The sequence below is a fragment of the Chroicocephalus ridibundus genome, chromosome 2 (assembly GCF_963924245.1).
Source record: "Chroicocephalus ridibundus chromosome 2, bChrRid1.1, whole genome shotgun sequence".
Taxonomy (NCBI): domain Eukaryota; kingdom Metazoa; phylum Chordata; class Aves; order Charadriiformes; family Laridae; genus Chroicocephalus; species Chroicocephalus ridibundus.
In genome coordinates this window covers 45551114-45574375 of record NC_086285.1, presented here as the reverse complement: position 1 = coordinate 45574375, position 23262 = coordinate 45551114, and the positions used below count along the sequence as shown (strand labels likewise).

General features: G+C 41.0%; 2 protein-coding genes across 2 annotated transcripts in view; one reads left to right on the top strand and one right to left on the bottom strand.

The window, feature by feature from the left end:
• OSBPL10 (oxysterol binding protein like 10) overlaps positions 1-9596 on the top strand; it is a 118109-nt gene extending 108513 nt beyond the window's left edge. Inside the window, exons 9-12 of the mRNA XM_063325243.1 lie at positions 2032-2218; positions 3695-3877; positions 5389-5542; positions 6488-9596. Of these exons, the coding sequence (XP_063181313.1) occupies positions 2032-2218; positions 3695-3877; positions 5389-5542; positions 6488-6532 (569 nt within the window). The 3' untranslated portion in view covers positions 6533-9596. The remainder of the gene's footprint in view (positions 1-2031; positions 2219-3694; positions 3878-5388; positions 5543-6487) is intronic.
• A 2124-nt stretch (positions 9597-11720) lies between these two features.
• Positions 11721-23262, bottom strand: part of STT3B (STT3 oligosaccharyltransferase complex catalytic subunit B) — a 53453-nt gene continuing 41911 nt past the window's right edge. Inside the window, exons 10-16 of the mRNA XM_063325242.1 lie at positions 22464-22675; positions 21409-21596; positions 20700-20871; positions 18144-18317; positions 16977-17090; positions 15436-15648; positions 11721-13430 (exon numbers count right to left, since the gene is read on the bottom strand). Of these exons, the coding sequence (XP_063181312.1) occupies positions 13350-13430; positions 15436-15648; positions 16977-17090; positions 18144-18317; positions 20700-20871; positions 21409-21596; positions 22464-22675 (1154 nt within the window). The 3' untranslated portion in view covers positions 11721-13349. The remainder of the gene's footprint in view (positions 13431-15435; positions 15649-16976; positions 17091-18143; positions 18318-20699; positions 20872-21408; positions 21597-22463; positions 22676-23262) is intronic.

The window sequence follows — 23262 nt, the reverse complement described above, 5'->3', positions numbered from 1 at the left end:
ATCCAGTTAAAAGACTTCTTGATTGTTCTTTATTAATTTAATATTGTTTTAGCACCCGTTTAATGAGTTTGATAAGCAGAGTTGTCTTTTTTGAGTAGAAGTTCATCCTGGCTGGGTGTCCTGGGGGTAGTTCAGCCTTCCTGCAGCGTGACGAGCTTGGTTTTACCTGCAGCTGTGGCGTTGAGGAAGCTTGAGACAGCGTGGGTGTGTGTTCCAGCTGTGTGGGTGTGTGTTCCAGCTGTGTCCTGCCTCTTCCATGCCGGGCAGGGTTCAGCACGTGACACCAGGAAGTTGTGACTTGCCGAGGCAAAATGATTAAAGGTCCATTGAAGACATCGCATTGTTCGTGCTTGTGCACTCTCCAGCTCGTTTGTCTCCGAGTCGTCGGAGCAGAAGCGCTGGCAGTGTCACTGGTGGCAGGCTGAGGTTGCAGAAGTCCTGAGAACGACTGCACAAAACTATTCTGGTTTGCAAAAGATGTTTGCCTGTGGAACATTTTCAGAAGGCAGAAGTGACAAGTTGCAGAGCTTCCTGTGCCTGCGTTTAGTTCTATTAATTGGAGCCAATATTTAAGATGATTATTCTGTTAGAGCTCTGTGCTTTCAAATTTTGAATGTTTTTTAGGTTTGTGTTTTCACACAGTGTTAAGGGAATATTTTTATGTTGGCAGAACTGGTGCCTTGTTCCTATTTAGTGCCTTTTCATCATTACATGTCAGATCACTTTCCAAAATTAATGTCATTGTTCCCTTAAACAGATAGACAAATTAATACCACAACAATGCGTTCTTCCCCTGTCTGCCCCAGGGTGAAGGCCGATTGGCTCAAGTTCATCTTGTTTCTCAGCAGATACTATTACTATGTGAAGATAATTTTCCTGCTTTTTTTTTTTTTTCCAAATATTTCTGGGTTCTAAGTGCTTCCTGTGATGGGTTACTTTCAATCTCTGTTGTGAAAAATTATTTTCAAAGCTGTAATTCTTTTTACCTTTAGGCAGTCATTAAATGGGACACAAAAGAGTGTAAAACTCTAATCAAAAATATGCTACAGATATTTGTCATGATCTAATTCTGTGTGCAAGGTTTAAGGTCCTCTTTACTCCGTCTTACATCCTGTTCTTTGTCATCCTGAAGACCAAACTACAGCTGTGGTGGGGATAGAGGTGTATCCTTAACACCAGGGGAAGCTAAGATCTGATGAGACATGCAGCTTTCTTTGTAGTTCCAAATAATCTTGTAAAATTACTGCTGCTGCATGTTGTTGGTTTTAGTTGCAACCCCACAACGCTCAGGTTGCAGGAGCCTTTAAAGAACAGAATTGCCAGTGATTTTCTCTGCATGGCAGAGACATTGGTCCCAGTGGTAATAGACCAGTGGGGCTGGTGGCCCCTCGTTGGTTACGCGAGACTTTTGCAAAGGCTGTATGGGAAAACCAGGCATTTGGAAATGAAGGAGCAAACTCGTAGGGAATTTCTAGAAGGCTTCCTTAAGCGTGTGTCCTAGTTGCACCCGAGCAGACCTAGGGAGAGCCTTTCACTCCCACCAGCAAACGCGTCAGTAAGAAATTGATGGAGAGGACCTGGTTGTGTCTGATTGAATGAAGAACTGAAGAGTCCTTTGGCCATGCCCGTGTTTTTTCTGGAGAGAGATTATGGCATGACATTGAGTGAGCATCTGAATATTCAGTGTGGCTTTTTGCAAGAATTTTTTTTTTTTTCCCCCAGCTTTAACAGTTTATTGCTTGTCAGGAATATGAAATAAGTAATCCAGTCCGATTTTCTGATAAGCTGTTTGGTACCATGATGGACCCCAGGGTACACATTCAAATTGTGTGCTTTTGAAAATGCTTGTTTGAAGAAATTTGTTCCAGAGGGCAGACTTTTTTTTCCTTAGCAGACAGTACCCTCCTTCAAGGCAAGTTGCACGTTGTGCTCTCTGTGGAAGGACATTTTGATGACAGTCATTGGTTGGTGACCATCAGGTCTTATCAGTGAACTTTTTATCATTTCACTTTCAACCTTCTTCCTACGTAGGTGTTCTTTACTTGATGGAACATGAAGAAGAGTATGTTTTCACCCTGCCTAGTGCCTATGCTCGCTCGATACTTACCATCCCATGGGTGGAGCTTGGAGGGAAAGTCAACATCAATTGTGCCAGAACGGGCTATTCTGCCACCGTCACCTTCCACACCAAGCCGTTCTACGGCGGGAAGGTCCACAGGTATGGAAATTACTGTCTTATTCTTGTTTCCCTGCTACCGGATTTCAATAGAAAGACTCCTGGGTGTCTGTTAGGTTCTTCTGCTGGAGTATTTTATAGTCAGTTATCTAAATTTCTTTTCCTATTAGTGTCTGAGATGACGTACAGCTTTAGAGCACAGTTTATTGTAGTTATACATTTTATATCGTTTAACTGACTTGGATATATTTCTCTCATTAAACTAAAGTGAATGTATTCTTCCAGGCTTTGTTGCTTGTAAAAATTGCTGTAAGTGCAGGATCAGAAAAACGTCTGTAGAAAAGGCAATATTTCTGCTACACCAGCTGCTGCTCCTTCTGTGTGAGTCTTGTAGACGAACTGGTGTTCCAGTGGAGCTCCTGTAAGGAGGAGAGAAGCAAAAGTGTCGCTGCCCAGAGCAGTAGCTCCCTGCTGGGAACCCCCACTTCTGCGCTGAAACAGATGATGAAAATATTATTTATGTGTCTTTGGTGCTCTTTTATTAAGGGTGTGAAAAGGCACTGTGCAAGACAGCTTCCTCTCTTGCTTCCATGCTCAAGTTGATGGCCTGGTCATTAACGTACGCAGACCCCTTTCTTGTTCTGCTGCGGGCTGTAGCAGTGTCCATGACAAGGCTGTGTTGCCTGTTGGGATGGTGTGGTTTTCCACAGTTACCTCTGTTTTGTTTCAGTTGGCCTAATTATTCTTCCATATGCATGTCAACCATTTCAATATTGTGTTCAGGCCAATACTGACACGGGCTGTTTCGACAAGGGCTTTTCTAAAAGGTGTCGATTAATAATTGATGCCATCAGGCTGAGTGAAAACTGGGCAAAGTTGTGCTGTATGAGTCTACTAATTTAAAAATTTAATTGAGGTTGCAGATTATTACTTGGCGTGGCTTGCTAAAGCATATCTCTGTGTGTTCTTAGAGAGAGACACTCACACAAAACTACTCCCTGCATTTTGGTTTTCCAGCCCTACCAATCTATTTTGCTCGCTCTCAGACCAGTTCTTGGACCACTTGGGTAGGTTTAATCATAGCTGTGTCTCAGCAGCTGAGAAGTAAACTCACCGAGCTAAAGAAGATAAAGGTACCTGAAGTCTTTGACTTAGTTGTCTGACAGCTTTGTGTTCAGGTGTGAAAACAACACGTGTACTGCAAATGTCACGTGAGTGTCGGGAGCAGTTTTTCAGGCTGATGAGGTGAACAGTTCTGGGTTAGAGCCGAGCGTCAGAGTTTTACGTTGGGTCAGCTGTACTCTGGGAGAAGGTTGTCCAAAGGCTGTTGCTGTGTTAGCAGAGCTTTCTTGGGTTGAGTCTTCCTTTTTGGATGCAGCGTCACTACTTCTGCTTGAAAAATTACTTTGTAGATGTAGAAAGCTGCTTGTAGCCTTCCCTGCGGTAGTGCTTTCAATATGCTGATAATAAATGGTACCAGTTATTTCCATGGTCTTTTTTTCTTCCCTCTTGAATTAGGGTTACGGCCGAAGTGAAACACAATCCCACCAACACCATTGTATGCAAGGCACAGGGAGAATGGAACGGGACGCTGGAATTTACTTACAGCAACGGAGAAACCAAAGTGATCGACACTAGCAAACTGCCTGTTATCAGGAAAAAGATTAGGCCGATAGCAAAGCAAGGCCCGCTGGAATCAAGGTAAGGGCAGAGGCATTGCAGCGTTCATTGCAGTGAACCTTGGGTGGAAAGAGAAGAGGGAAGCAAACTGCAGTCATAAACGGTGTGGCTCAGAACCGCCGCGCTTCCTGCAGCACATTAATCTAGGCACAAATAGCCGAAGCTGTGTATTGGTGCGTTGGAACATAAATTCCATTATAGCGACGTATACATCAATTTTGTAGAGGGGGAAGATGCTTGTCTGCGTTTTAATGAGCATTTGGAAAATGGTAATGCGGTGTTTGCGCCTGCTTTTTTGAGTGATTGTAAGGTGGTAGTCAGGTTAGTTTGTTACAAGTAATGTTGTGTCTTATGATTTACCTGGAATTTCATGTTTTATATATTTTAGAATATGTGTATGTATAAAAAAATGTAAAATATGATCCAATGTGAGATATAAATACACACACACGTGGTTTTAGGGCTCTCAGCACCCACATCACATGCCAAACTATGACTAGGTACATTAGAAAAAAAAAAATGTTCTGTTCTTCGCTGTCAATAACTGTTGGCGCTTATCTTCAGAAAAATCAATAATTTTATTGAATTTAGGAACATTTGATTGGAGGATTTAAAAACATGAGTTAAGCCTCATTTTATTATCTGTAAATATGTTCTCTTTATTGTACAAAACTGTCTTGAGTCATTGTGCAGGGTCAGATATGGTTTTCTGCTTTCTAGACAGGCTTGCTTATCAAGAACTCATTTCTCCCCTGTAGTTTAGGAACAGAAAGCTTGGAGTAAATAAGGAAACCAGTAGCTCTGCAGTGTATTTATTGCATTTTTTGGATACTCGTAAACAAATTACAACTATCCGGTGTTTCTGCAGGACATGCAGTTTATCAGATTGTAAACAGAAACTCATTTAAACAGCCCTGGAAATATGCGAAAGCTGCAGTCAGTTTCTTCTCGGTATTTTTCTGGGCAAAGTTTCTCCTAGGCTAATACAGTGTGAGAAGTCGTTGCATCTGAATGTGGTCAGTCGTGCGGAAAAATAAGTTTGGTTATATACTGATAATTATTGTTGGCTGGGAATATGGACCACAGACCTAGAAGGGCTCCCTAGAATCAGTGCATCAGTTCCTCTGTCAGTAACCTGGTGGGAACAGTCAGTATCCCAGTTCAATGTGCTTTTGGCTAACATTCCCTTGTAATTAAAAAATTAACTGCGAATAAACACGGAATAAGCGCATGTCATTTTGGGGGTGGATCATCAGTAAAGAACGTCAACAGGAAATAATAATAAATCTATCTGCTTTGAGAAGAACGCTCAGGTCGTGAAGAGTCAGGAACACGAACGAAAGTTAACTTACGTGGCAAAATACTGGGAGTTGAGTAAATCTGAAAATGTGGTCCGCAAACGCGATGACTAAGCGGGAGGAGGGATGGTTCACAAACTACGTGCCTTGCAAAAATCAGTGTGCCCGACACCGTGCTGCTGTCTGGGGCAGAAGTTCTCACTCTGTCGCTTGTGCTCCTTCTCCGTCACGCAGGCACCTTTGGCAACACGTCACCAATTCTCTGAAAGAAGGTAACATCGACGCAGCGACAGAACACAAGCACCGCCTTGAAGAGAGGCAGCGAGCGGAGGAGAGGCAACGGGTGGCTCTCACAACCCCGTGGAAACCAAAATATTTTGCCAAAGAGGTACATGCGTTCGAGACCAGTAGCCTCTTCGTGCAAACAGCGGGGTTCTTCTCTGCGGTCTTCACCACGGGCTAGTGGTGTTATGTAGCGATGACATATTTATTTTTTAAACTTTATTTTTGTCAGAATTTGGCTCTTAAAGAAGAGCAATGGATCGCCCCGTGTCCGTTTTGTAAACTTGTTCACTTCCCTTCGGTTAGATTTATTTTAACTGGAATTTTTTGGTACCTAATGTTAGGCACCTAAAGCTATGCTTTTTACCTTAAAATCCGCACCTTAATTTACAAGTGTGGTGTACTCACAACCCCCACTAATCTTGACCTAAAGTGGAGGTCAGCTTTGAGGGTGGGAGAGCCCTGGCACAGGCTGCCCAGAGAGGTGGTGGAGTCTCCGTCTCTGGAGACATTCAAAACCCGCCTGGACGCGTTCCTGTGCAACCTGCTTTAGGTGACCCTGCTCTGGCAGGGGGGTTGGACTAGATGATCTCCAGAGGTCCCTTCCAACCCCTACCATTCTGTGATTCCGTGAACATGATCTAGGGATATTTGTCCAATATAAGTAAGCACAGACATCTTAAACACAGTCTTGGGTTTCATCTGCTTGAAATGAAACAAGTTTTACTAAGTTCATCCTTGCCCTTCCTTAGAGGCAGGGGGGAAGGGAAGTAAGACGGCCCGAGGGAGCGAGGATGTGACTCTGTTGTTAAGTGAGCCGCTCTGTGCAGCTGTTTAAACCAGCAGCTCAGCTGTTGCGTCATCCCATGGCTTCTCTTCCCCCTTGTAATTTTCTCCCTTCTGCCCAGATTACTTGTAAACTCATTGAGCGCAGAATTTTCAGATGACCGAGATGGTTGCTTGTGCTGATTGGTATTATTTTAGCTTTTATGTGGACACACGCAGATCCAGGATGTATAAATCTTGTTTGTAAACTCTGCTTTTCTTGCAGGGCGATGGTTGGCTGTACTTGAATCCTCTCTGGAAGACCCACTGACGGGACAGAGCAGTTGCCTCATAACTTTACCTTAAAGGCATTGAAATGATACAGTATATAACTTCAAGACACAAACGAGAAGCTATATATACTGTGAATGATGCATCTCAAAATAACCACAAGCTCACGTTTATTCAGGAGCCATTTTGTGTGTATGGGTACACAAACACACGCGCACACGTCCATATATACACACATATGTACACGCAGTGTGTATGTGCCTGTGTGTGTATTATTTACACTACATGTAAACAAGTATAAACACTAATGGCGATTTACAGACCTTTTTCCTCTAAGTGTTAGGGCACAGAACTCCGGCTGGACTCAGCTGGGGTTCCCCGAGTTGTGTGCTTGCAGGATCAGGCCCTATGCTAGTATTTAAGAAAATACTTTTTTATTAGTACCGGTTAAGGTTTTTCTATTTTTCACTTTTGCCAAAAATGTTTTGCACTTAAAACGTGACGCGTCACTTAATGGCAGCCGTTCTGTCTAAACAGTCACTCACTTTGACGTAAGAATGATACACTGACAGCGCGCGCGCGCTCGCTCTCCGGGATGCTGATTTAAGAGCATGTTCCCTGTCACTTACGAGTGTGAATTTTCTGCCATCTTATAAGAAGTAGCAATACCTTCTCCAGAACGTTGTTGGCACTAACCTGTTGCGTCCTCACTTGTTTGTTTGTTCGTATTTCCAGCTGTTGAGTGGACCCGTGGTCACCAGTCAGCCAGCTGCTCTGCTCATTTCCATCTCGCTGCTGAATGTTCTCTGGCTGCTCTCATGCCGATGCTTTTGGGTTACGTGTCCCGCTAAATCCCTTCTGGCCGATGTAGCTGGTGGCGTTTCCAGCTCACTCTTGCCTCAGCTTTCCACCCCCACGTAAAAAACCCAAACCACTGCTGGTGTGTTCATGCTAAAAAAGCCCAGCCGTGCGCTGAGGGGGGTGAGGTGGGACAGGAGACCTGTCCTCCTGTGCCGCTGCGGTGGGCGTCAGCCGCCCCCACCAGCCGAGAGGCGGGTTCCGTACACTGCTCCGGGAAATCAGAGCGAGCTCCTCTGGTCAGAGCCCTTAATTCTGTGGTAAGGCTCCGAGCAGACACGTGTTGTGATTTCTTGTGCTTTTGGCCCCGTTGTTTGCTCCTGGATGCGATATTTGGATGAATAGAGATGACGTAACGAGCCTCCTCAGATGAATGATTTTCTGATGCAAAAGTAGATACGATTTTAGTAAAGTATTACACTGAGACAATTACCTTTTATTAATGAAATGGGATATAATTTGTTCCGTAAACTAAAAAGAAGTAGGCAAACAATGCTGTAGCTTGATCTTGCTTTGTAAGGTAACCACTGCGACACCAGGAAAGTGGATTCTAAAAGGGTGTTAAGGCTTTGTCGCTTTTTAGTTCCCGTTTGTTGCAAGTGAAGGTGTTTTTGAGAGAAGGGGCAACAAAAGGCAAATGGAAAATGTGCTGACTTCTGCTCAGCGCTGCTTTCTACAGTGCCCCGGAAAGAAACCGCTCTCGTTTCTCACGTACAGTAGCATGGATGCCTACCTTCTCTAGTACGGATTAATTTTGTGCCTTTTGTCTGCTTTCTTAATACAATAACTTAGGCTTTATAGGTATTACACAAATATATTTAGGTCAAAGCACTGCTTATATCTGTTCTTGTGCGTCCTGCATTTTATAGTTATTATTTTTGGTAGATGTTAAAAATCTCTTGAGCAACTAACAAGGCCAAACGGAGGCGTGTACACAAGGAAACATAATATTTAATAGATCTTCACATTTGAACTTCAGTTCCCTGTTTAATGAGGGTGTGGCTCCTTTTTCCTCCTAAATGCTATTCTGTCTTGCTTGTGTGTCCTTTTTTCTGCACATTAGAAAGATTCATGTTATAAATGATTTAAATCCTATTTTTTAAAAAAAAAGTGGACTTTATGAGCTTGGTTTTGTAACTGACACTTTTTTTTTTTTTTAAAAAGGAGAAAAAATTATCTTATTTTTAGGAATAGTTGATGTTTTTCTGTAACAAAACCAAAATGATGCTGTCACAGTAATCACTGAAGTACTACCAAGCATCATCAGGAAAACGCGTACTTTGATCACCTGCAGGAATTAACTTTATAACGGCTCCGCTCTTGTTCTAGAGGTTAGTCTGACAAGTAACTAGAAGTATTCACGCAGTTTGTAATACCATCACAAAGAGCAATTGAGAATTGCAGAGTTAAACACGTGGAACATCCTCCCAGAACTTTTGACTTTCACGCACCAAAGAACAAGCCACATACTCCCTAAAAATAGCCATTGAAAACCTCTCTCTGTGGCAGGCGCGCGGGCCTGCGCTCCTGAAAGAGTAGACCTCTTTCAGCTTTGATGGTGGGACTGTCAAGGTGACAAAGATGCTGTAACCGTTCTTTTAAGGAGAAATTTGACTAATTTTATGCCTGTAATTTATTGAAGCTTTTTTCTGTCTGCATGGTTGGTTGTTTCTGCATGCCGAGAACGTTCCGCTTGTGCTCTGAGAAATGTTTTGTTTTGTTCTGACGCTGTGACGAATCCCCTGATGCCATCACCGCCCTTTCTTTCCCAAAGAAATGAAATGGGAGAGGCAAACATGAAAATGGTCCTTTCTGAAAAGATCCCATCAGCGAGAGATTCCAGAACAAGATTCACACGTCTCATTTTATTAATTCTTTTTATAGTTACGTGTTCAGTATATTTTACAGGACTGAAAAGTAAATATTCATAAGCCTTATTCTGTAGGTTGTTCCAATAGCCGTCTTGGATTTGCAAGTGAATCTTTTCAAGTAGCCAATGTACACTCTGAATTGTAATGTAAGAACCTCCATGTACTTCAATTTTTTTTTTAATTTTTTTTTTTTGTGCACACCTGTAGAAAGCCTATGCAACCTTTTTCTTTCTTAAATTAGAAATGTTCAGAAAGAAAGTTTATACCTTTATCATTTAAAAGATGCTCTGGCAGTCTCTTCTGATTTGCCTTCCTTTCATAATTTGTGAATTTAAAACGACAAATGCTCATGAATAAAAGATTTGTTTCATTTAGTAGTGGGATGCCCTTTCTCTTTCCATTGAAGCGGGAGTTGACTGGTGTCGGTTACTGGGATGTCCAGGAGCGGTGTACGACACCCAGGGCACCCGGGAGCTCTTGGCGTGGCTCTGACAGCAGCGACGTGTCAGCTGAACCCTGGTCTGGGGTGGGGTTTTTGCCCCCCCGTTCCTGCTGCCACACACGGCAGGGGTAAGTCTTTGTTTCAAGGGGCCAGTGCTACACCGGGAATACAGGGCTGGGCACGTCCATGGCTTTGGGAAAGGCTGGGGAACACGTGCCTTATTTTGACAAATAAAAAGGAAACAGGCTGAGGTGTTCCCTTGTTTCTGAAAATCATTATTTCATTTCATCATTAACAGAGAGTCTTGATCAGATACCTCTTAAAATACAACTCTAAATTATTGCAGCATTGGACACTTGCATGGGGAGGAAAAACGTGCTTTTAGAGGCTTCATGGATCCTGGTCTACATTTTTCAAGTGTTAGATTTATTTTCTTTCAAGTGTTCTGGTTTATTTTAAACATTTATCCACAGTGCTGGAAACTATGGTGCCAGAACACTTTTTGTTTTCTATTTTGCATAAAACCAAGACTCGCTGTAAAGAGGACAGGAAACATTACCCACTTGTGTTCGTTGTGTTGCTTCAAGGCCGTGTCTTGCAGCAGTTTATACGTTTGGTTTGAAGAGTTTTACTCCTAGCCAAATACCATTTATTTTCAGTTTTTACTCATAGCGGGACTGATATGTATGGAGGGCTGAGTCAAAGCAGTTAAAACTGGTGTGTTGTTTTTTTTTCAAGAGTAAATCTGTCAAGATACTTAACTAATGACTTTTCTCCCCCCTCTGTTATGGAATTACTTCCACAAGTCAAAATATTTCTGCTGGGATTACCAATAGTACTGTCTGCCCTCGCTGCTTTCAACAGCGCTGATCAAGTGATACAGAACTTCAGCAGTGCTGGCTTCTAGGCACTGGCAGTTTTAGTTCCTTAGCAACTGAAGACCAAAGCCCAGCAGAAGCATTTTTTTCCATCAGCTTTTACTGTTCTGTGACAATTAAGCTTCAAAAATCTTCAAATTTTGACCTAGTAGAACAATAAAAGAATGACTGTAGCTAAGGAAATACACTGGTATGGGAGGCATGTTTGATAATGATGCAAGATGTTCGTATTCTTTGCCGCTATGAGTGTGGTTCAGTTCTCAGCGAGAAGAGGGAGAAGTTAGTTGAGCTGAGGAACTCTCAGATGCAGGTGGACAACCAGGTACCCAACCTGGCCTGCAGGTTCCCGAGGAACCGAGGGAGGTGATACAACACCTGCCACTTCTTCTTTGTAGCTTAATGACCCCAACGTTTCATTTCATTTACGTGCAGAATGTTGGCAGAAGCCTTGGCATCAAGTTAGATTTAAGAAAGCTCAGGTAAGCGGCAGGCAACTTTAGGCCCAGGCTGCTAACATTCCTGTAGTTAGCGCTTTTTTCTTTCCCATAGCTTTAAAAATGCTGGAACTGTTGATACGAGTCACTTGTTTCTGCTCTGTTGACGAGAACGCTGTCAGCTGAGATGGAAAACAATCTGACAGAACTGTAAAGATACCTAGAGATGGGAGGGCAACCTTTTATTGCCTTGTTTTAAACCAAGGCTGAGTTACTGCCAAACCCCAGCCTGACCGGCAGCATCTGTTCTGCTGCTTTTCAGATGTTCTTGCAAATGTTAGCGCGTTTATTTCGCAGCAGTGGCGAGGGGGCAGGATACAGGTGTGCTTGGGAGAAGCAAGAAAGATACCACAAATCCTGCATCGCACAATTACCCTTCCGCTTGTTGCGTAAGGAACAGCAACAGCTTGAGCTGCTCCAGCTGCTCACAGGATTCACTGCAAACAAACGAACGCATGCATTGGGGAAAGACGGCTGCTGTTCTCCAAAATATTGCAGCCCCCTGGAATGGCAGCAAAGCAGCAGCCCTGCAAGGGCAAGGATGTGAAGTAGCTTCTGCGGCTTCATTACAGCGACTTCGTGAGGTCAGCAGATTTGCATTACGGAGTCGGAATGACTTAATTTATCACTAGGAGCGTAAGCAACGTGTTATCAAGTTAATCACAACAAAACCGACACAACACCCTTAACACAAAACTTGAATTAACTTTATTTTCCCCTACAGTCAACAACTGGTCTGCATTGAGCTTTAAAGCAACAAAATAAAATGAAATCTCCAAACGCCAGGGGGCCAGAAATCCAGATTTAATTACCTTTGTGAAAATGTTGCAGCTGTAGTATTGGTCTGTATAAACCATCGGAGTCAAAAATGAGTTCATAAATCAAAAAAAATATTCTACACCTTGGGAAAGAAGTCAGCAGTAACATTCTCACAGAACACTGTAAATTTACATTTTCTTCATGAAAGGTACATACTATTCTGCATTTTACATCAAATTAATGATGCAAGTTTTGTTTCTATAAAAAGTTACAACCTGTGGCAGGAAAACAAACTGCAAAACCCTTTCATTTTAATTAAAGAAAATTTTCAAGTCGATATAAAGTTTTCCTATAGCTGGAAAGTGAACGTGTTCAGTCTCCATTTGTATTTTAGTGCATTTAATCTGACAGTTTTCACCACTTTTTGTTTTTTTCCTTTAAAAAAAACAGTATAAAAGACAGACAAAGCAAATAGCACTATAGCAGGAATTTCTTCAATTGATTTAAGCACTCTAAATAAAAATGCAGAGAAACAGATTTCCAGAAAAACTTTTGCCCTCACAAGAAAGGCAGTGAGAGGGGAGCAGAGGTTCGCAAATCCTCCACCTCCGAGAGCCACAGAAAAGGGGGTTTGTATACCTGTCAACCTTTTTTTTCTTTTTTTTTCTTTCCCATTAAACAGGCTATACTTGCCGTACCAATGTAAACATTTACCTAAAATACTTTATTTTCTGTTCTGAAGCACCCGCCGCTACACGGTGCTCAGGCGTGTGTTACTGTAGCATTCATTACTGTCGTTTCAGATTTTTTTTTGTCAGGAGGATACAGATTTAGCCCTTGTATCTACGGCGTGCAAGGCTGGCCGTGTCTACCTTGGGAAATGCCAGTGTAAGGCAGGGATGCTGCAAGCCCCTGCGCAACTAAAGCAGCTTGGCCAATCTGGACCAGCATCCAATCAATCTGACCTGCCATCTCTTGTGAAAACGGCAGCTCCGCTTCTTACCAGATCAAAACCAGCCTGCAGCAAGAGTAAGAGGACACTGGAAAAAAAACCCAACACCAAACGCATTGAAAAAGAATCACGGGAGAAACTTATTTTGAGAGTTTCATTTCAGAGAGCTCTGCTTCCTCTTAAAATCGTTGAAAACAAGTCATTTTTAGGTTTCACCATTCCAGTTTACATATGGCTGCTATTCAGCTGAACAGTGTTTTCCAAAAAAGATTGACAAGTATGCATGTGCCAAGGACCAAATTACAGGGTTCTTTGGTGCAGTCAGTCCAAATTCTCAACAGATTTGAAGGATAATATGTACCAATAAAAAAAATGCTGCTAGACTTGGATAGCAGCTCTGTCTTGCTTCACATTACAAATCTAAAACAGCTGTTCTCAATAAGCCAATATTTTTAATCAGACATTGCCTGAAAATTTTGTACAATAATCTGGACCAATGATGGTTCTGTACCCTCATGTTGCTGTGAAACATGACTCGAGCTAAAGGCAAAGACTGGTTATCTCAAGGACAACTGCTTCGTATTAGCAATCAGAACAGTGTATTTAAACTGTCTTCCTGTTGGGTCTCTTGCCTTTCTTTAAAATTAGTTTATTCTTAATGTAGCCACGCTTCCTTTTGGAGGTCTAAAAAGAAAAACAGAATAAAACGTATTAGTTAATGATTTAGTCTTGACCGCGGTTTAATGATGTGCATTTCAACACCTCATCTTTAGAGTGATTTTAAAGAGCTTAAATGGTAAACCCTCAATTAGGTATTATCCAGTTATTAGTTTTAAAGTTGGGATTATTAATGCATGCCCAACACTTGCTTTTGCACAAGATGTACTTTTGCAAGCCCCGTCTACCAGATCTGTAGGATTGTTTTCAAAGCTTGTGCTGAGGCAGAATTAATAATTTACCAACATGATAAAGCTCTAGTATGCCCAAGGAGCAGAAGTGGTGTAAAATGTTAGTTTTGTTTGGAAATACCTTCTTGCATCTTTTCCACTACTTGATTCTCTTAGAAGTTACCAAGCTGACAGTAATATTTGCTCAAAGCAGCATTTTTCAAAAATAAGAGAAAAACTGAATAACAACATTTTAGTCTTTAGTCTTCTGCTGTTGGTCTGTAGGCTAGTTAGCGCTTTCTGCTCATGTGTCTTTATCAGCTATTTTAGATATTGGTTTTTTTAAGGTAGTAATGGGGGGAAATATTAATGTTAGTCTTAAGTAATATTAACTTCAAAGTTGCAGAAATACAGTTAGCTGCTGGCAGGTAGAGTTTTACACTCAACACGCCTGCCACAACACATCAGACAGTAGGCAGCTCCCACTCTTGCTGCACTTTGCGGTGCTTACCAGCAGGCTCCCTTATCTCAATTAAATATAACTTTAATATAAAGAGAGAGAGATACAAACTAATACGTAATACTCAGACACATCATACCTCTGAGCTTGAGCAATGTCATTCTTAACATGGAAGAGTGACAGGAGAGGGACTGAATTTCCAGTAAGGAAGCAACTGCTGAAAACCTGTGGCTACTAAGGGGCCCTCAGAACGCAGTTAAGAAACCCTAGTTTAGATGTTCACCCCACGCTCTTTGCTGGTTCTCCCATTCCTTAATGGGAAGTGGAGCCTGTTTGTACTGCAGGAGTTGGTGATGGATAATAATTTGCATCAACTTTTATCCTGTCTTTAGACATAGAACCAACACAGCCACAGCTTAAGTGAGGTCAATGCATCTATCGTTAATGAATACAGCCTTGTCTGTCACTTAAGATGAAGGATTACACTGAAGTGTATGATAGGCACAGTAAAGCTTATAATTTCCTTTCAACATAAGTCTAGCTTCAGTGGCAACTCCTAAATGCCTTATTTTATGACCTTGCATCAAATCACAAAAATTAGCATCTTTACCCTGTAACATTCTTTACTTGTATTTCCACGACGCAGTGTAAGTTTATTACCTATACTAGTTCAGTTCGTTACACATATGTTTCTGATGGGATTCTGGAATTCCTTTTGCAACATATATTTGAATATATAGAAAAGAGATGTTGTGAAGGAGAGGACTGCTAAGGGTCTCCGCTGGTAACGCATCTTTCTTACTAGGCTGAAGTAGCCCACCACAGCTAACAGTTTGAAAACCATGAAGATGACTTCAAACAGTAAGCAGCCAGACACTAAAGTTCCGTCAACAAAAGTTTCATATTTAATTTATTTCATACAAAATTGCCATTTTTAAACTTCTAGGCATCACTACTTCCAAACAAAGTCAGAAAGCAACTTCCACATTATTTACTTAGTGAGCCATAGATACTGAAACATGAATTGCTGTACTTTAGAGATTATAATTCCAGTTACATGAAGACTTAAGAGTTGTAACAGCCAGTGACACACTCTATTTCCAGTTAGCATTCTGCCTTAAAAAAAAAAAATCTAGCCTTGTGTCTTCACATGCTTTTAAGTTAAGCAGACAGTAAATTAACAATTACTACCAGCAGGCAGGTCTGATATTGGACACTAACATGAACAGTATCCGTAACATTCTGGCTAGTGGAAATACATAATTCACCAGCTATGTGATTCACTGTTAAAAATAAACTGCCATCTCCTCAACCCCTTTCAGTCACTTCACTGGGAACCCACCTTCTTTGACAAATACTTCTGTTTCGGTACAATGTTGGTTACTCTAGGTTTATGATCCAATGTCTCTCTGTTGTCTAGTTGTTTCACCTTGTATATTCTAACAAGCCAGTGCTCTGAGGTAAAGGCTTCCTCCAGATGTTTAAATTTAATGTCTTTGTTGCCTATCTCAGCATTGCGTGTACGATCGAATCCTGGGGGTGTCCGAAAATCCAGCTATAAAAATTAAAGTTGCATATTAGTTTGAGACAAAACCCACAACACCCATCACTGCAAAACTGTGGTACTTCATACCACAAGGCAACGCTTTCAACTGGCCTAGTCAAAGGATAGCACTTCTCTTGCACTGGTTATTGCTACATAGAAAAAAACTCAGTTCCTTTTTACAACTGAGAAAGAGACACGTTTATTCTTACTCCTACAGATGCCGCAGGAGACAGCGCTCCGTGACTCAACAGAAACACCACGTCTGCATTCAGAGATGAAACTACTCAAGTGAAAGTCTGAGGTGCAGCAGCCTGTGGTGGCTTTTTAGCATAGCTGCTCGCTTAGAATCATAGAATAGGGTAGAAGGGACATCTAGTCCCACCGCCCTGCAACGAGCATCTCCCACTAGGATCAGGTTGCTCAGAGCCCCGTCCAACCTGACCTTGAATGTTTCCAGGGATGAGGCATCTACCACCTCTCTCTGGGGAACCTGTGCCAGTGTTTCACTATCCTCATTGTAAAAAATATCTTTCTTCTATGTAGTCTAAATCTTCCCTCTCTTAGTTTAAAACCATTACCCCTTGTCTTATTGCACTTGCACTCTCTCTTCTATAGGGCAATAATTTGTACTTCTGTGGTTTACCATACAAGTTGGAAATAGTTCATGTTTTTTATGTTTATCAGCTAAATTTGCTTCCCCCGCGTTACAAATAAGATCCACTGGCCTCAATTTTAGCCAAATAAATGATTCTTGTGCTAACACATCAGGATGAAGGGCCCTTGGTGGGGAGGAGGGGAGGGGAGAAGAGGAAAGAAAGAAGCAAATCAGGCAGACTTCGCTACATCCATATGCTTGATGATCCCAAAGGGGAGTGACAGCTCGCTCTGAGAATTATGCCTTTATTATATAAGTGCCATGTTGTTTAATACACTGATGTGACTTGGATAGAAATGGGGTAGTTTCTGACAATGATTAAATAGTCAATTAAAGAGTTCCACTTCTGTGTTGCTATTACAAAACACAAATCTAAAAGCTCTCCACAACATAACAGTTAATGCTTCAGCAAGCGCGCTGCATAGTGGAATTAAGATGCTCGTCTGGGGCAATATGAAGGACAGCAAAAAGCCAAGTACAAGTGTAGGTTAGCAGCAGAAATGCTTTTTTCTAAAGGTTAGATACAGTAGAGCATGCCTAGATGTGTTTTAATTTGGAAAGCTGACTCTTACCTCCGATTCTGCTACTACAAGCAACACAATCTAAAAGATGGAAAATACATCAAAATAACATTTGCTTTCTCACATTTCAATTCAGATTCAGAAGAAGTTGTAGCACTAACCTGCATCTCTCCAAATCTGTAATAGGACATTTTATACATGAGGCAGTTCAGCAAAGTTGGAGAACCTGCCTTGTCTACCCGGAATTCTCCCTGAGGGGTAAAGTAATCACTTTCCTTTAAAAAGAAAAGAAGATACAAAGAGTCAATATAAAGTAAGCCCCTATTTAAGATATTTCTCATCCCCTTCTCCACAAAAAAAAACTTCATAGAGAATAAAACTGAGTTTTACAGTTTAAAAGCTGATTTAGGCTAGTCTTAAAACAGAAAATGAAGGTACAATAGTTACAAACTACCTGCTTCTAACCCAGACCCCAATGGACCCACCTTCCTAAATCCATTTTACTGTGCTGGTACAAGTTTTGTCACTTCCGTTAGCAGTTACTGAAAAACTAATCTCAAAAATGTAAAAGTTAGTTGGGCATCTATCAAAATGATTCTTCAGAAAGGTGAAAAGCATTGTATTGTTGATGCACAAGGTCTGCAATGTTACCATAAACTTCATACGTGCAGAGTGTTTAACCAAAAAAAATGTCTGCCATTTTCATCTCCAGTACAAGATGAAACTATGCACAGGGGCTACTCCCTTGAGCCTGTGCTCAATATCTAGAAGTTTTTCTTAGGCTTAAGCAAATATTACTACAGACTTCTGCAATCTCTGGGATGTTTGAATAACTTAAAGTCTACATAAGTCAATATTAACACTTAAACTGGTCTCCTACTATTACAGAGTTTGAAGAAATTTCTAAGGACAACTGTTTAAACAGTCTGAACGCTCCTACTTTTTTAAAGTATGATGGTGCGCAGTGAGACATGCACACAAGAATTACAAAAGATATTCTGTACTTTTAGTATCATGCAAAAAAAAAGTGAGAAGCTTTTGAGGTTACTGACCTTTCAAAACGATAAATATTGAAAGAAACTGGGCTACAGGCCTCTGCACTCCTACTGTTCTAGGAAAACAACCCATAACACATTTTTCAAATAAAATTGCAATAAGTAGTAAAGATTTCCCTCCGCTGTAATAAGCACTACCAGAAAAGCAACAACATAAATGAAAATTAAGAAAAAAAAACCAAAAACAACAAAAAAAAAACGTAGAGATGAACATACAGAAATACGGTTTTCAGCCAAGAATGCTTCAGTCTTCCCGTGTACGTTTCCACTTACCCGAATATCTTTGGGATGTTCCCCCTCTGCTATTCTCACCATCCACAAGAACTTATTGATATCATCACCAGAGTAGCCAATCACACCACCAAAAATAATCAAAACATAATCCACATCCAGACTTCTCATGATCTCATATGCCGCCGACTCATTTGATGACATTGCCTTTCCCACCTGCATCATAGCAAAAGTATCTTAAATACCTGCAGAGCTGCCTATCGAACACACCTGCTGATCAATACCTGCCAGACCAAAGCCCAGGAATCCATCCTTGCCAACCAAAGCCTACATTTTCATTCTAGATAAAGAAAACCTATTGTGAATATTTAGAAACACAAAAGCCCAACCTACACTGAAGTATTTTCTCCTCTGTAAGAGGAGTGCTGCCCGCTGAAATGAGTGGTTTGAGTATAAAACGTAGCAGTAAGGGTTTTCCTTTTGTGGCACCTACAGATTTTTCACGTCATGGCTGTATTGACAAACTTAGTGTTGCAGAAAATACCTAATTGCAACTTATTTTCAAAGCTTTACACACAACCCAAAGTGAATAAATTATTTGAAGAGTTAGTCATTTCTTTGGGGGTTTTTTGGTTTTTTTTCCCCCCCTTGAGCTCTGTCCTTCAGTAATAAAGCAGCCGTGCTGCGTTGTACTCAGTAGCATACAGGCACCCTCAGCATTGAATTCAAGGTAAATTTATGCAGAGAAAATGTCAGAATAGTGACATCCTTAAGTTAAAAGCGTAATACAGTTCTGGCTTTGAAAAACTTTCTAAAGCCGTTTCCAGAACCTCTTCCATGCTGGTCACTTCCCGCACTTAAAGAATTTGCTTAGGTCAGTAGCTGGCAATCAGTTCAGTAGTTTTGTTTGCCATTGAAGCTCTTGTACTTCAGACATAATAATGTATCACTGTAGTAAAAGGGAGTAACTACAATATAAATAATATTGCATCCAAATTGGTAACATTCAGTTAAGAAGGTAATTAGAAAACGCCAAGCTTCAGCTGCAATCTGTCAAAAAGACTGGGAACCTCAGCTTCTTGGCCATTATCCTAATCAACGTGAAGTTATTTGGCAGATTTCCATTGCTGTGCAGGAGGAAGTCATCTGGCGCATGTCTCCAGGGCATGCCTCATTTAGCGCAGAAGTTCAGGTATTCGCCACAACACACATTTATTGTTTGGGTCCCCCTTTATTCATTCCGAAATGGAACCTGACAGCGCCAGCAGTCATACTGGAGAGAATTCTTTATTAAAAACCATCATTGCTAATTGCTGTAATGTGTATGGTTACTGTGCTTATGCAATACAGATGACTTCCACAGTCTCTCTGTTCACCTTGTCCTGCAGGGATCTGGTGGTCCAGATATAGTATCTACACTTCTACCTCTTGTAGAAGAGGGAGGCACATAGAGCTATCAAGAGTTGAACGTCCATCTAAAACACACTGTCACACCAACAACCAAAATTAGAGAAAAATGCCTTAAGAGTACATGGGAAGGCTCGTTTTCCGACATTAGGACCAACACCACGATTTCCCAAGCTTGCTTTCAGCTGATGTGAGTTCCCTGCTCCTGTCAAAAGCACATACGTATGATCCCCCCCTACCCCAATACACATTTTTCAGGACTTTGGGTGCTCAAAGCATAGTTTGATTAATTTGTCAGTTTGAACACTGCTTGTCTGCAGATGTGGTCCAACTGCTGTACTAGGTACTGACACAAGACAAGAAACTGCCCTAACATGTTGCTCAAGCCCTTCCCCCATTCTGCCCAAGACACAGGTCTTCTGTGTGATCACAGAGTGAGGAGTCATCACACAGCACCTAGTAAGACTGCAACCCAGCTACAACGTACAGCGTTTTTTTGTTTCTGAAAAAAGTTTTAAGTTGCCCAAGGTGGTGATCCTGTAGCCACAGGCAATGCTAACACCCGGCTTCTAAGCACATGCACAAAGGTTAAACTTACTCTTCAGAAGTGAAAGAAATGAAATGTACAGATGTTCTGTCTAACTGCAAATTTGAGAAGACAGAATCGTATCAAATCTGCAACACTTCCACTGCTATTCATAAACTTTCTCTAATTTCCAAGATGCCTGAAATCTGTTGTTTCATGTGGTCAGTTTTCACATGCCATTCAAAAATCCAGTCAGCAAAGACCCTGCTGAACTGAAATGATCCCTATTTGGATAGTTCCTGTAAAGTAGTGATACCAGGCAAGCTGTCATAGCACTAATCACAAGGAGAATGGTTCCATTAGCTTTTGTCTATCCTCTCACAAAGAAAAGAAGAGAAACTGAAGCAGAAGTGAAGTTTTCAAAACTCCAAGGAAACAAAATGGAAACTCCAAAACCAAAATTGATCCCTCCCTTCCAGTCCCAAAACTCTTTATACTCGAGTTCTAATAAATGCAAAAATGTGTTCCTTCCACCTCTGTGTTTCCCGCTCTATGGATTTTTTCCTTAGTATCATACTATCTGTCAACAGACATTTACAATTTTGTACTTGACTACAATGTAAACGTTTTAGTGTTTCTACTCCACAGAAAATCGCCACCCTTACCAGGGCTATGTGGCTGTTGTTCCAAGTATTGTTATCAACCAAGGTTGTCCGGTTAGCCATTCCTGCTATCTGATAGCCATAGTCCCACCACGACATCACTCTGGCGTGCTCGTCTGTGTTTTGTCTCAGCCAGTAATAGGCTTCTCTGAAGTCATCTAGGATATTCCGGGTGCTGGAAAACAGAATTCATTTTATTCACATCAGTACAAATACTAGCAACAAATTAACTGCACCATGATAAATCTGGGCTCACAAATAAGGGTTTTCTTGTGTGTTCGTCTCCCTTTGAGGGATTCAGTCACCAGCAGTCATAAGTTTGAACTCACTGACAGCTGAATGACCAGAAGCTGAGCTGCTTTTGAAGATGCATCTGCATCTTCAAAATGCACTATATGCATTTTAAATGCATTTCCAGTCAAATATATATTCATAAACAGGTTTTCCCACTTGACTCAAAAACTTTCCTTTTTTTTTTAACCATCATCTTTATTGGCTTTGGATAGGATTATTTTTAGGCATTTACATTAAATATTTCAGAAAATGTTGTATCTTCTTGAAAATTAAAGTATTACGAATTGTTTATTCAGGTGACAGCTCTGCCTTAATATCATAAGAAGTGATTAAAAGAAGTTAAAGCAAATTTCTATCGCAAAGGAAGTAGAAAGGCTTTTGCCCTTTAATTATTTTCAGACCTGTAGACCTTACTTACCCATCATGGTTATAGGAAGCAAGAACAACGCTGGGGCTGGAGTACGCATTGCTAGTTACCCAGGTACAGTGAACAGCAAACATCATCAACAACATCAGCATCAGCATAGTAACAATGTTTTTGATATTGGGACCCAGTCCTTCTTCTGTTTTTTCCTGTTCAGATACATGTTTTCTCACTTTGCCTGCCTAAACAAACACAGATATATCTGTTACGGCAACTTTTGTCACCCTTGACAATGGAACCCATGCCTTTTTCTTCACCACATACACCCCATAAACGCTACGGGATACTATAAAGCTAGACCAAGTTGTAGTGTAAATTAACTAAGTATGCACAAGAATATTTTGACAATCCAGCAACTTGCAAAAATGGATGATTCCTTAAAAGCCTCTTTCAGAAGACAAAAAACTATTATGTGAGGGTCAATGCATGACTTCCTTGGTTTGGCTCAATATGATGATGACCTTTTATAAGGCAGGATGGAAAAGAGAAAGGCACAGATACTCCCTGTGAGGAAAAGGGGGGAAACCCAAGGCTCATGCACTGTCAGGGTCAGTATGACAAAGCCTAAGAGATTTAAAAAAATTCGTATCTAACAGCGTTTTCTTCATGATAAAGAGAGTATGCATGTTTATGAATAGAAATACCTTTTCATAAAATCTATTATTCTTTAATTTCACCGTGTCTTAGAGGAAATACAGAGAGGCAAATATTCAGTGACACAGAACTGCTATAACTAGTTAAGGTGAGCGAGCAGCTGTCTGCCGTTGCTTCTACAAAAGGCTGGGTCAACACTGTACGTTTCCTTTAGGTTACGGGCACAGCACTGATCAAGCTAGAAGGATGCGCTTCTACATTGACACTGATTTTTTTTCAGGACATCAGTCACACCTTATTGGAGAACATCAATATTTGTTCTAAATTTAAATGCTAGTGATTCAGACCTCTAGTGGTATTTAAAACATTCTGACCAGAAGAAAAAAAAAAAAAAAAAAAAAGAGAAGTAAAAATGAGCTGGTTTCTGATGTCTAACTTTTGCTCCCTCCCCATACCTTATCATACAGGTTGCCAGGGTTCCTTTTGTCATCCTCATCACTGCTGTCCTCTATTGGTGGATTTTCCCTCTTCATATCATCCCCCAAATAACGCTCAAAGACATTGGAGAAAGCAATTGCAGACAGCATGCAGACCACTGGAGTCAAAGTGAGCATCAGCCGAACCATCACACCAGCAAAGTAAACGGCGCTGATTGCGTACAGAGCAACTGCAAAGAAGCAAATCTACTGATGACATTTAGAAAATAACACTCACTCTGACTGCACACGTACATGCTCTCCATAAAACTACTTCCAGAAGTGGGTTGAGCATCTGTGTATGTAAAGCCTTCAGTATGCATCTTGTATTTCATTGCTTTTTAATTTACAGAGCTACAGTTCAATTAACGTTTGTCCCTTTTAAGCCTCAAACCCTTCCTGAAGTCCATCTTGACAACTTAACAGTAATGCAATCCCATTTTCATATTCATTAATAATGTGTCAGAAGATACATTATTAGTGCAGTTTAATATCACACACCAAAAATACTACTGGAATAATAGGTAGCTCATTTGATTAAAAAGGTCAAACAGCCCTAGACCAAACAAGTTATTGAAACTGAAAAAGCAAAAGGAAGCGTTAGAGTTTCATGTTAAGTATCAAATTTTAATTTAAGCTAGAGATATCTGTGGACAAATTGGGGGCTTGTCTACATTATAATTCCATACAGACAAATAATAAAATATTGTGAGCCCTATTCTGAAGCAAGTTTTCCTGAACGATGTTATCTCCACTCCCCTCCCCCCAAAAATCCCAA